The 13,125-nt window shown below is 39.7% G+C and overlaps 4 protein-coding genes across 5 annotated transcripts in view; 2 read left to right on the top strand and 2 right to left on the bottom strand.

Moving 5' to 3' along the window:
- rela (v-rel avian reticuloendotheliosis viral oncogene homolog A) overlaps positions 1 to 4,297 on the top strand; it is a gene marked incomplete at its 5' end in the record, with an annotated part of 31,097 nt that extends 26,800 nt beyond the window's left edge. Inside the window, 1 exon segment of the mRNA XM_037675153.1 lies at positions 3,392 to 4,297. Coding sequence (XP_037531081.1) covers positions 3,392 to 4,215 — 824 coding nt within the window.
- The window catches only part of LOC119414734 (neurexin-2), a 1,264,057-nt gene that overhangs the window by 163,050 nt on the left and 1,087,882 nt on the right, over positions 1 to 13,125 (bottom strand). The window lies entirely within an intron of this gene.
- Positions 6,177 to 7,848, bottom strand: c1h11orf68 (chromosome 1 C11orf68 homolog). The gene is made up of 3 exons (XM_037675175.1): positions 7,722 to 7,848; positions 7,472 to 7,542; positions 6,177 to 7,085 (listed from the first exon to the last, which is right to left on the bottom strand). The coding sequence occupies exon 3, from the start codon at positions 7,042 to 7,044 to the stop codon at positions 6,301 to 6,303; it is 744 nt and encodes a 247-aa protein (XP_037531103.1). The 5' UTR covers positions 7,045 to 7,085; positions 7,472 to 7,542; positions 7,722 to 7,848; the 3' UTR covers positions 6,177 to 6,300.
- Positions 7,808 to 13,125, top strand: part of drap1 (DR1-associated protein 1 (negative cofactor 2 alpha)) — a 10,489-nt gene continuing 5,171 nt past the window's right edge. Inside the window, exons 1-7 of one of the 2 annotated variants that reach the window (XM_037675195.1) lie at positions 7,808 to 7,898; positions 7,981 to 8,041; positions 8,565 to 8,637; positions 10,426 to 10,519; positions 10,953 to 11,078; positions 12,317 to 12,407; positions 12,498 to 12,586. In XM_037675195.1, coding sequence (XP_037531123.1) covers positions 8,000 to 8,041; positions 8,565 to 8,637; positions 10,426 to 10,519; positions 10,953 to 11,078; positions 12,317 to 12,407; positions 12,498 to 12,586 — 515 coding nt within the window. In that variant the 5' untranslated portion in view covers positions 7,808 to 7,898; positions 7,981 to 7,999. Of the gene's footprint in view, positions 8,042 to 8,564; positions 8,638 to 10,425; positions 10,520 to 10,952; positions 11,079 to 12,316; positions 12,408 to 12,497; positions 12,587 to 13,125 lie in introns of both variants that reach the window. The other variant, XM_037675187.1, reaches the window with a different exon arrangement.

Raw genomic sequence — 13,125 nt, 5'->3', positions numbered from 1 at the left:
TATATATATATGTATATGTATATATATATATATGTATATGTATACATATATATATATATATATATATGTATATATATATGTATATGTATATATATATATATGTATATGTATACATATATATATATATATATATATGTATATATATATGTATATGTATACATATATATATATATGTATATGTATATATATATATTATTTATGTATAGTTTAATTTGATAATTTTAATAATCAGTATTCTTTTTAATTTACTAGAAACGTCAAAATAAATTCTCACCCTGTACTGAAGCCAGTTTCAGAGTCTCACCGCCACCAGCTGGTGAGGCTCGTGACGTCAATTTGAACCCTGCCCACTGGAACCAGTACTGAAAGCATAATGGAAACACAACATGTACCGTACTGAGTTGAGTAGGGCCGTGCTGTACTGGTACTAAAGGTACTAATGGAAAAGGGGCATAAGTGTGCACACCTGTAAACTAATATTTGAAGCACTTTCTGATTTATTTGTATCCTGGTAGGCATTGCATCAATTAAATGCGAAGGGGACGTGTATCCTGCTCACATTTAAAAAATATTCACTTGGAAGACAAACCCCCCCCCACCCCCCCACTCCGGGGCCCACATTTACCATGAAATAATAGGTCACCCAGCGCTGTTTCTATTTCTTCGTGAACAAATCCATTCCACTTGATTAATACACCTCATGCAGTGTTATCCCAAGGTCACTTGGCTTGGCAGGGTGCTCATCTCTTCTGAGGTTTTTGTCAACGGGAGGAGGAGGAGACACCTCTTTTGCGTGCTAACTTAGCGTTACTTTAGTGCCGGTAGTTGATGACCAGGGGGTGGGGGGTTTAGGATGCGTGAGAGAAGCGGAGCGTGCTCTATTCACACAAGGAGAGCTGTTGGTCAGGCTACTTTAAAATAGTTAAAAAATTAAGTGTTTACTTATGTAGGTAAACATGGATGTTTAACAACCTGAACACCAGAATGCAGGAAATGGCATCTAGTTTATTCAGAATTTCCTGGAGGACTGTGGACACCCAGACCACCCCTACCAATGTGCCCCCCGCCCCCCCCCCCACACACACACACACACACACATTACAAATGCTTCAGGCACCAATATGTAGTCAAGTCTTGCTGGGAAACAGCTGCCATCAAATAGAACCACTTTGAACAACCTGGAATAAAGTTCAGCAGACCTGGCACATTACTCATTTTCATCACACAGTAAAATCCACTGTTCACAGAGAGCTCCTTTTCATCTAGAACTGAGATTTTAGTCAAAGTGGAAGAAATATTGAAAAGTTCCTAACACCTGTTTATTTTGGCTTAAAAACTTAATGTGTTTGCTAGAAAGCCAACAACGAGGAGAAATATTTTTTTCCAAATGGCAAAATACAAGCCAACAAATTCTTATAGTCTACATCTATATCTACAAAATAATGGCTTCACCAGAAGAAAACGAATGTTTCTGAATGTCCAAACCTGAATCTGCGCCTAAATTAGATTTTGTACAGTGAGATCAGATGTGGCCTTCTGATAGACGACTTCTTACGAAGTCTGAAAGCTGTCATTAAATCAGAAGGTGCTTCAACAAAGTGTCAGTCTAAGGGTATTCAACCAGCTTTTAGCATATTTTGATTTTTCATATTTTCTCACAACATATTCTATTTTTAGTAAGGTTTTACATAATGTATTGTATGTCTAAATAAAGGTGGAAAAAGCTTTTAAATGATTTTTGATGGTCTCTCTTTACATCACAGGAAACTGGCATTTTAACACAAGTGTTTAGACTTTATTTCCTCTGTATACTTAAATTAAAATTAAAAAATTAAATCTAGTGGAGCTTTTATTATTCTATAAAACAGTAAATGAAGTCATTGACAGAAAATGATGAATACAACAATGGTGTTTTAGGTGTACAGCTGGTATTAAGTCGAGTCCGACTGATATGGAAATTTTGGCTATCACTGATAATGTTAATGGGAGGCCCGGGCTAGCTCCAATAACCAATATAATGGCTGGAAATTTTTAAGCTTTGTCCACTCATAAAAATCTAATAAAACAGCTACTTTTAAACCTGTTTTAATGTTTGTTACAAAGATAAGAATGCGTTAATATTTTACCTTTTTCAAGTACTTTTATCAAAAGTACAGTTCTTACATACAAGCTGCAAAAGAACATAAATAATTTTTACTTCCCCAAGAACATCCTTCGTGAAGTAGTCCCACACCATACTACAACGAGCTTGACATATGTAAAAATAAAATAAGACTATTATATGCATATTAAAAATCACACATAGTCTGATCAAACCCTGTATATTGTATTCACACAACACTGATGTTTCGGGGTGACCGCATGATTTGTGTCATACTAGGTAGGAGATGTCTGTGCTTTGGAAGGGCGAGTGGAGCGGGGCTTGTTTATTTAGCGCAGCTGTTAGCAACCATGAAGCTAAGCTAATCAGATCCACGTTATATAACTAGTCCCACAGTAGGTTTACAAGCGGTGCACTGGTCATAAAAACAGTCTTCCTAATGTGCGTTCACATTTTCTATCCTCCACTATTCATCATAAAGTTATCAAGTGTGTTACCTAAATATAAATTAAACAAAGAAACACCCTTCCTTGTTCATTGTTTAAACAGTCACATATGGTGAAGGTCTAATTAGTACTGACCTCAGCAGCACAGTTTATTTCTTTTTCTTTGCAGAGAAGTAAAGATTTCAGACAAACAATGCATTTCAGTTAGGACGACAAAGATAATGTTACTAACACGGATATATATTTACCTCTACGTTAGATTTACTGTTATGGATAAAGTTTTACAAGGCAATAGCCTATGCTAGGTTATCTAAACGTTAGCTTGCTAACTTGGGAGGCACATAGCTAACGATAAGCGGGTTGGAGGACTGAAGATAATTTTTTATTGTTGATTTGTTTTACAGATTAGTTCAAATAAACTTATCATGCTCTGTTCAGCAAAATACACAGTATTGCTCCCTGCTTCGTCTGTACTGAAAGTGAAACTTAAGGGAACGGCCATGACTTGAAAGTTGTCTTCATATGCCCTCTGCTGGATACATTGTATAATTACGGCTGCCTAACAGCATTTTAGGGGTGAAAATTATAAGTGTTTATATCGGTGAGAAATGAGACAGTTATCACCGACACGATGGGTCCCCAAAATGACTATATCAGTCCAAAATATCAGCTCTACCAATTTATCGGTTGGGCTCTAGTATTAAGTTTTCTTCTTGAATTTTCTAGTAAACAGTTTGTTTTTCATGTCCAATAACTGTTAACTGACAGAAATATGGTGGCTCTCTGTGCATGATTTGTTATTATGAAGACAAGTCAAACTGAGATTATTTGTTGTGTATTTCAGTTCCTGAGGTACCTCCAGTTGCCAGCAGGGGGCCCTACTCATTTCCTCAACCAGGACAGCTCTTCTCAGTTCAGCCCAAGGTGGAGCCCCCCTCCTCCACTGCCACAGCAACGACCACCCAAACGTGGGAGATCATGGAGAGTCTGAAGCTGGGCCCTCAGCCCAAAGCCAACCCAGTGCCCACCTTTCAGATAAACCCAACACCCAGCTCCTCCTCCACCATCAAACCTTCCACAGTCCACCAGAACTACTCCACCGTCAACGTGTTAGACCTTCACGAATTCTTCCCCAACATCGCTCAGGAGGCTGTAGCTAATCAGGTAGCCCCCCCGCAGACCAACAGCCCCTTCTCCATTCAGGAGGCTCAGTTCCGGGCTGACCCTGATGAGGACCTCCCAGATTTTCCCAGCTTTTCTGACGCCCACGTACCTGGCCCCCTGGACAGCCTAAACATGGAAGACTTGGAGGACATTCTGAACTCCCGCCTGATGGGCGAGGGTGGAAACACCTCAGTGTTGGCATCATGCCAGCAAGCGTCTGTCCCCAAGTCCACCGCTGTTGCTCAGAACGGTGCAGTGTCCCAAAACACACCTGAGGCTGCCGCTACCGCCGGAACCACCTACATGAATTACCCAAACAGCATCGCTAACTTGCTCCGGAACGAAGACATGATGGTCCTGAGTGCCGGCAGCGCCACCACCAACCACCACCAGTCCGCGGTGCTCGACGACCTCGATGAGCTGATGTCCGCTGACGAGGACCGTCTCATGTCCATCTTTAACAGTGGGAGTCAAGCTGGGTTTGTGTCGGGACACCCAACCTAAAGATTGTCTTTATTTTTACAAATCATTTATGTCATCTGCCCTCTTAAAGACTGAGTTTTTATTAATGCAGAAAAAAGAGGGACACAAAAGGCTGGAGGAGACGAGAAGTAGCAAAACTTTTCACCGTGGACAAACATTAAAGCAAAACTGAACTGTCCTGTTTCATGTCAGCCACTAAATGTAAAGACTCTCCCACAGAAGCTCAGCATGTTGTCATTTTAAACCAGATGTCCCAGTCCTCTCTCATTGTTGGGAACTATGATATCCCAGTTTAAGGGCGCAGTCATGTATTTGTGGAACCAGTGTCTGTGCACTAGTGGAGCTTTAAGTCCTGCCTGCTTCCCCACAAACAATTATAGTTTACAGTAGTCCCTCGTTTATCGCAGCGGTTACGCTCTGGACCACTACCCTGCAATAAGTGAAAATACGCAAAGTATAAACATTATATTTATTTTAGTATTTTTATATATTTTAAGGCTTTATAAACTCTTCCCACACTCTTGACAATGTTCTAAACTTAAACCTACATCATTTTAACAACATACATATGTACTGTGTAGTAGCTACGTACTGAAAACTAAACCGCGCAGTGGTCCCAATCGAGTCCAAATCTGGATGAAAAAGTTCCGGTGAGCGCCGGAGAAAACACCGGACCTCCAAGCAATGCCTCCCCACCAGAGACTTCCTGGGCCAACAAGCAGCACTCAGACTGACCGATGAGGCTGGAGGTCAGGTTCTGGTCCAATTCCCGGTCGGTTCCATACGGCTCTCTGCATCCACCGAGCGCTGAAGTCATTATGAATAAGGACCAAACTTTTTTGGATTGGATCAAAACTTTCCCTCCATTTCAGCAGAAAGCAACGGCCAAAAGCACCGTTGGCTTATGGGTAACGTAGTCCTTTTGACAGGCGACACAGTGTAGGCCTATTGAAAGAAAACTACAAAATGACGATGCCTGTCCGAAGTATGTTTTTCTTCAACTTTTTACTGTATCCCATACTGTCCCAATCATGTGAGTAATATAAAAGTTGACAGTCGTGTACAATCTTACGTTGAAAACCCGCGCAAGAGCGAGTCCGCTAAAGTCAAACCGTGAAGTAGCGAGGGATTACTGTATAGCTTTTTTTTTTAGGAATGAAATGGCTCATTCCAGCTAAACTTGTTAGAAAAATTGAATATTTGATTATAGAGCAACAAGATAAGAATTAACAAGTTAACACCTGCTAAAGAAAAAATATCTGAGTGTATCGTTATCCTGTTTGTGTACCTGAAGGGTTCTTGTTCTGGAACCAGCCTACAGGGAAGGCTGGTCCTGCTCCAGCTTCAGGGTGCGAGTCAGAGGTTTATCAGTATAGTTTAACGTTTTTATGCTGACATTGAACAATTTTGGAAGCGGTCTTCAGTTTAAAGCTGCCTTTAATGTTAAATAAGTGTAATCAGGTGAGTCTTTACAATCCATCGTCGCAGTTAAATGTTTGGATTCAGCGTTCTCTGGAGTTATTGTCTGAACATGCAAATGAAGGTCTACTTGTAAATAACTTTCAAACAAGCAACAAGTTACTGAGCGGTGGGATCTTTCGTTTCAAATTTACTTTATAATGGCTGAAGTTTAGCGGTCAGCTCCTCTGTCGTCTTGCTTTCGTTTTTTATCAAAGTGTGTTCTGCCCGTTTTCCTCAACTATGGTGGATATTTGGAATAATTGTGCCATTTATTGATGTAATTAATGACTGTTCAAATCCAAAAACACTTCCATTGACAATAAAAAGCAACATTTAAAGACAGGTCTTCAAAAGTAGATTTTATTTGGTAATGCTATGATGTCAGTGTAAACGAAAATTAAAGCTCAAAGAGCTATATTTTAATTCATAAGGGGCAAATTATCTCATAAATTCATGCACAAACATCAAAGATTTGAGTCGCTCTCACTAATAAATTATTTTGAATATAGTGTGATGGCATTTCAGGTCACCTGTTAAACTTAGAAAATATGACGGCATCAAAATGATAATTTTCAAAAATGGAAGAACATGAGTTTGAAGTTTAGTCACATCTTTACAACAGCCTTCTTCTAAAACGCCTCCAGTTTATGTCACTTCAAGGTTGGTGATTTTGTTGACAATGTGGGAGCGCCGGGGCACACACTCCAGGTCAAACTTGCTCTCGTAAATGGTAGGGCAAAGCTTCCAGCGATTGTTTCTGTAGATCCCCAGGTATGTGTAAACATCTGGCTTGTAGGAGAGGGGGCATTTCACCCCTGTGGCCCGAATGACAGAGTCCATCCGTATAACCTCGCTCTCGTCCGTGAAGTTCTGGTTGTAGGAGCATATGACCTGCTTGCCTTCGGACTTGGGATCAAAGGGGCTCACTTTAACACTGGAGATCTTGCCCTCCAGGGTTGCTCGGGCCACACACTCCCATGCGTGGTCCAACTTGAAGCCAGAGTCCAGGTGCATCAGCCATTTACCCGAGAGCACGTTGTGGTTCAGAGCCAGCTCCTTCACCGTCTGGAAGGTGACGGAGCGGCCACTGGACAAAAGTTTCTCCCAGCACTCCTGAAGGCCCATAACGTCCCCACTGCCCGGGCAGTGGCCAGGGCCCAACACTGCAATCCAGCCCACCGGGCTCACACCACCTTCCTCATCGCCAAACCTGGACACCTGTGAGGGTCTGTTAGTCTCCAGCCAGTCGTCAAACTCAGACCTGGGAGTTCTCCTGGAGTCAAAAACTATCCAGGGATCCATATCTGCAGCCATAGCCTCGGCTGCGTAGGTTTCTGCAGAACAGAGGGTGTCCACCTTGCCATCTGCAGGGCCTTCTTCTTCTTCCATAATGTTGTCAGTGGGAGAATGAACCAATTCTGGCTCGAGCTCTGTTGAGAGGAAACAACTGTCAATTACAGATGGGTTTTAGCACTTAGCATTTTTATTTATTTATAGCACCCTGACATATTCATAAGGAGACAGATTCACTTTGGCTAACTTGATAATACTTACACAGGTATGGCAACTCTCTAAATCACTGATTCGTTTATAAAATTGGACCATATTATCCTCATATCACCCGAGGTACCTATATGATGGAGCTAGCCGGCTAGCTAGCTACAATACGAGCTCGACTTCTTTACAAACTCACAGAAAAAAAAAACTTTATGGTCGACTGTTGACATCATCTGATGTTTCATCAAACACAGTTTACTCAATGACAACCACAAATTGTAATTGTTACACAGTAACATCTGGTTCAAGCTACATGTACCTGCAGGAATGTTGTTTTCTCCAGTTTCCGGTCTGATGCAGCGACGGTGTAACCAAAATATGGTTCCCCGGCTCAAAGGAAAAAAAAAAAAAAACATCTTAAACTGCTATATATAACCACTGAAAATTAAATTAATTTTAATGTGTTAATGGTTATTTTGTCCTGTAATAATATTTTCCAAAAAATGTGCACATTTCTTTCTAAATGTTCTAGTTAAATATAAAGTTTATAATAAAAGTTGTATTTTTACCAAATACAAAAGTGTCACATTGTCAAGTTTGTGCTGCTGTTGTAAAAATATGACAAAACGACGCGTGTGTGTTGAAGCCTGACGGTGCCAGTGGACCGCGCGGAACCGAACTTGCCTGCGGAGCAACAAGGGAACACTGACGTGCTAACAAGTTAGCCGGACAGCTAACGCTAGCTGGTATATATGTGGTGGAAGTGACTTATATATGGTAAATTTATAATTTGCAACATTTTGTTTTTTTATTTTTATTTTACTTTAGCCACACAGGTTATTTAATTATGCCCAGCAAAAAGAAGAAATACAACGCTAGATTTCCTCCGGTAAGTTAAAACTTTCATTTGAACCGGCGTTGAGACGAGCTAACCGTAATGGGAAGCTAACTACAGTAGCTAGTTTCAGTATGATTCTGGCTCTTTTATCGTCTTGAAAGTAAATAAAGTCAGCAAGCAAGTTAATTATATTAAAACTGCATGACTGACAGATTGTGGGCTTCATTAAACCAGTTAACAAAGTTACTTTACACGTATTTCTTCCGGAAAATACACTTCATTTATCCGACTTGAGTTAGTTAGCATGTGTTAATTTTAGCATCAGACAAACTGGAATCTGTAAATAAAACTACACGAACTACTTCTATCATCTGTAACTGCACAGAGAGCATTTAGTTTTTATTTTAAAGTGTACGAATAAAATATTACGTGATCAGACAAAGAGATCTGTAGGATTCAGCACCAGGTTGTTTCTGGATTTGAATCCAGATGTATTTTCAAATTGTTTGATTAATGTTAAAATACTTTGAGTCGCTACATGACACAGGTTCAATAACACCTCTTCTCTCTGCAGGCAAGAATTAAGAAGATTATGCAGACAGATGAAGAAATAGGAAAAGTGGCTGCCGCAGTTCCTGTTATTATTTGTATCCTTTACTCAGTATTTGTTCAGTACTCTGACAGCCTTTTGAGTTTTAGTACTTCCAACACTGACTCGTCTTGTAGAAAAACAAACCTCTGCTACACTAAACCATCAGGCAGCTTGTTGAAAATGGACCGACTGGCAGTTGTGCACAGTAGTGTTTGAGTATCAAACTTTTGATTTTTATGTAAAGATTGTGGTGGATTGTCTGAAATAACTGTGGGCTCAAGAGTTAAACAGGTCAGCTGTCATTGTGGCAGTTTTAATAAAAAGGAAATGAGGAATAACAGAAATAAGGAAATAAATGCAAGCAGGTCAGAGGTTAAAAGGACAGGCCAGCAGGTTCAGCAGAGCTTGGGACATATGCAGAAGTTGTAGCTCAGATTCACACAAACGGGACATATATTTGCTAAGGTTTGCATGATTGAAGGAAACAACATAAAAACATCTGATTCAGTAACCACAACATTGGAGCCCTCATCAGCCACGACTTTAGATTACTCAGATTTAAAATCAGCCAAAACCTGTAGCAGCAGGTCAGAAGTGTGAAAATTATAGTTTATTGGCACACAAATCCAAAATCAGGTGCGTCTCGTAGCAGAGTATTATTTTTTATTAATTTTAATATTTTATAGTTTGGTATTAAATGATCAAAAGGACATTTCATACCTTCCTTATTTAAAAACCTGCTACATATCAAACCATAATATATTCTTTAAAATATTAACATAAAACAAGATGCACCAATTTTGGGGTTGTGGGCTGATAGCAACTGTCTTACCTGCTGCTACAGGTTTTGGTTGATTCAGACTTGTCTCAAAGAACTATAATTAACAGAATGCTTTTTTTAATTTGTGCTAAAAAAAAATAAAAAGCCATTCTGTTGCTTCAATTGTTGCGATCCCTCTACAGCATAGTTGATCGTTTAGACATATCAAAGTTCATGCTCAATAATCCAGGTAAAAAAATCCAACACAGTTAAGTCAGGTCCTCTGGACAGTTTTTTTTTTTTAATGTTTCATGCTTCCTCCAAAGTTTAGATATAGTTTATTCTAGGTTAGCCTGCAGAGCGACAGAAACATTCACCCAACACTGCAGCTCATCACACTACTAATGATCATTTAGCTGCAGAGACAACAGATTTTCCTGGTAAAATAGCTGTTAAAGTGAAAAATAAAATAATCAAGAACAAAGTGCTTTTGTAAATAAATATTGAAAAGAGTTGTAATTTTTCAGCTTCACGGCTGTAACTTTAATTTTTATTTCTGATTAAATTTAAAATTGGACTGCTCAAATGTCAATTACGGTGTACAGTAAAAAAAAAAAAAAATCTCTGTCACTGAAAATCTCTAACTCGGGTGGTCGTTCATTAAAGATACTAAAAGCAGAAAAGTGTGTCAGAAAGAGTAGAAGTCCTGCACTGCATGCTGGGAAAACAAGATAATCATATTTTAGTAAATACATTTAAAAAAAGCTGATCAGTGTAAATGTTTAATGTCTCTCTTAATTTATATATATATGTATATATATATATATATATATATATATATATATATATATATATATATATGTGTGTATATATATATATATATACATATATATACAGATAGATAAAGATAAATGAATAGATGGATAGATAAATAATGGATGGATGGATGGATGGATAGATGGATGGATGGATGGATGGATGGATGGATAGAATGCACACAGGGAGATTCTGCAGGATATAAACAGACACTGATGTTTGAGCAGCAGACCTGCTGTCGTCTCTTTTCCTTCACCGATGCCTCAGCGAGAGCTCTCGAGCTTTTCTTGGAGTCGTTGCTTACAAAAGCTTGTCAGGTCACCCAGGCGAGGAACGCGAAGACAATGACAACATCACATCTGTAAGTTTGTGTTGTGAAGAGTGTCTTCTCTGTTTGAGGGGACATTTTAATGAGAAAGAGGCTGCTCTTGTGTGTCTATTTATATTTATAGTGCTTTCTTACAGCTCATTGAAATGAAGGATTGCTCAGTCGATTTATCTATAATGATCAATGTTCTGCTTAAACTCATTTGTGTCAACAATATTGATAAATGAGTAGAGAGCATCTTCATGGCAGGCCTAAAAAAATTCAACTGTTATCAGTCTCCTAATGAAATTTACAAAACTATACAAGATTCATTGTTTTAGAAGCATGTTTAGTTATTAAGAAAGTTTAATATGTGACTCATGAGTGTTCTTATAGATTGTTTTATTCCCTGAACTCCCAGTTGGTTTCATGTTCTGCTCAGAGCGTCGTGAAGCCAGTTTGAGAACTGGTCGTCTTTGTTTTGCAGAAAGCACTGCATTGAGCTGGAGCAACAGTTTGACTTCCTAAAAGACTTGGTGGCCACAGTGCCGGACATGCAAGGCGACGGGGAAGAGAACCACGCCGAGGGGGGAGGCGAAAAAGTCCCGCGCAGGTATTTCCCACACACCTGTTGTCAAACAGCAGCGAGGCTCTGAGGAGTAAAGACGAGCGTCAGGGGTTGAACTAGCAGAATACACAGGATAATACTACGGTGGCCTTAAGGTGTAAATGAACAACATTTGACAAAACAGAATTACATTAAGCCAAAGCAGAAGTGGCCGGAATCACATTAGATCAATACACATCTCTCATGGGGGGTGGGTCCTTGTGACTCCATGAGACTACCTGTATAAATACAGATAAAATAAATAAATCTGACCAATGAAATTACCAAACTGGTCACAGTGGACCAATGGAACTTGGTCCCCCCCACTGTTCTCTCTTTCCCTCCTTGTTGTGCCCCCCTCCCTGGGGGCACAATACGTATTTAACTAAAAGTTAAAAAAACCTTTCTGTGTAAATATTTGGACACCCGCAGCTTATAGATAAGTGCAGCCTGTATATGTAGAAAAACTTTTTTCGTTTTAAATTTAGTGGGCGCGACTTATATTCAGGTGCGTTCAATAGTCCGGAAATTACGGTATTTATTTTATGTTCACTTCAAAGGTGAGCTGTGAGAAGTCCTAGTAGCGCATAATATCACTGTCTCAGAGTTTCTCAGTTTTAAAACTGCCCATCAGAGTATAACTGGGAATAATCTAGACCTCATCAGTATTAAAATGAAGTAAATACATCTACAAATTTAAAACAAGCTAAAAGTTCAGGAAAGAGAATGTAGGCGCAGCTTCATTTCTTCTATATGAATTAGCAGCCAGGTTTCAAAAAACAAAGCACAACATATGAGGACAAACCTGTCACCCTGTCAGCAGGGTGGTGGAGGGCTCATGATTTGGGCTCTGAGACACGTCCAATAAGTTTCATTCCACTTCACGATTGTGTCCCACTTGTTGTTGATTCTTCACAAAAATTTTAAAGTTTATATCTTTATGTTTGAAGCCTGAAATGTGGCAAAAGGTTGAAAAGTTCAAGGGGGCCGAATACTTTCACAAGGCACATGTATACTCAGGAGTGACGTTTAGCCCAGAAAATATGGTAATATGTGTTAGTTAATTCTTTGAATAACTTTCGTTTGAAATAAGCAACTTGACTGTTGAGCTAACAGCTAGTCTGAGCAGGGCCCAGACCGACGTGGACAGGAGAAAATGAAACCCAAGGAGAGTAAAGCTCTCAGCCAAGATCAGTCAGACATTTAAAAAACTACACATTGGAGGAAATGTTATTGTTTTTCAGAGGACGGAAACCGGGGTCTGGTCGCAAGAACGGAGGGACCGGCTCCAAAGGCAAAGACAAGAAGCTGTCTGAAACGGAGTCGGACCAGGAGGTGGGAGATGATTTGCACCGTGAGTTGTCTGCAGTCATGCTGCACTGATGTTTGTTTGGGCTCACTCTTGGATTCTTTTGTCGGAGACAGGATGACTCTGAAGACAGCGAGACAGACCGAGACGAAGAGGACGGTTCTCAATCGAGCACAAATCGTCAGTCTGCAGCCACGTTCCACAGGTGAGACAGAGCAGTGAGGAGACATTACACCGGCTGTCTGCTTCAGATATCGGCTCAACTTGACCTGACTGACTAACATGAGTCTTGTTAGACACACCTGATTTGTTTTGTTTAGGACACACTTGATTAGACACAGGGTCACGTCAGAATTTGCACTGATCACATTAGAAACACTAAACATTCAGGTTATTGTTCCACTATTTATTATTTATTCAAAGTAGAAACCATACGTTCTGAACGCTTCATTTTACTGAGCCATGTGCCAACTGTCTTGGTTGCATTTTAGACACTCGTGTGCATATTCACAAGACAAAAGATAATTCCAGCATAAACATCTTCATCGTTTTGTGATGAAGCCTTTTAGAAACTGGCATCATCAGACCCTGGTTTTGTTTCAAGGCTTGGAGACCCAACTTGGTCTTACAGGAGAATAAATTAGTGACAAACAGGTACTTAAGGTGTTTTAAAGCTAATTACAAGGTACTTACAGGGTAAACACAAGATACTTATAGGGTACTTTGTGGGTACATATAATAAGG

Source organism: Nematolebias whitei, chromosome 1 (genome assembly GCF_014905685.2).
Source record: "Nematolebias whitei isolate Nwh7 chromosome 1, NemWhi1, whole genome shotgun sequence".
NCBI classification, from domain to species: Eukaryota; Metazoa; Chordata; class Actinopteri; order Cyprinodontiformes; family Rivulidae; genus Nematolebias; species Nematolebias whitei.
Note: the sequence above shows the minus strand (reverse complement) of the source record. Positions and strands in the feature narration are given on the sequence as shown.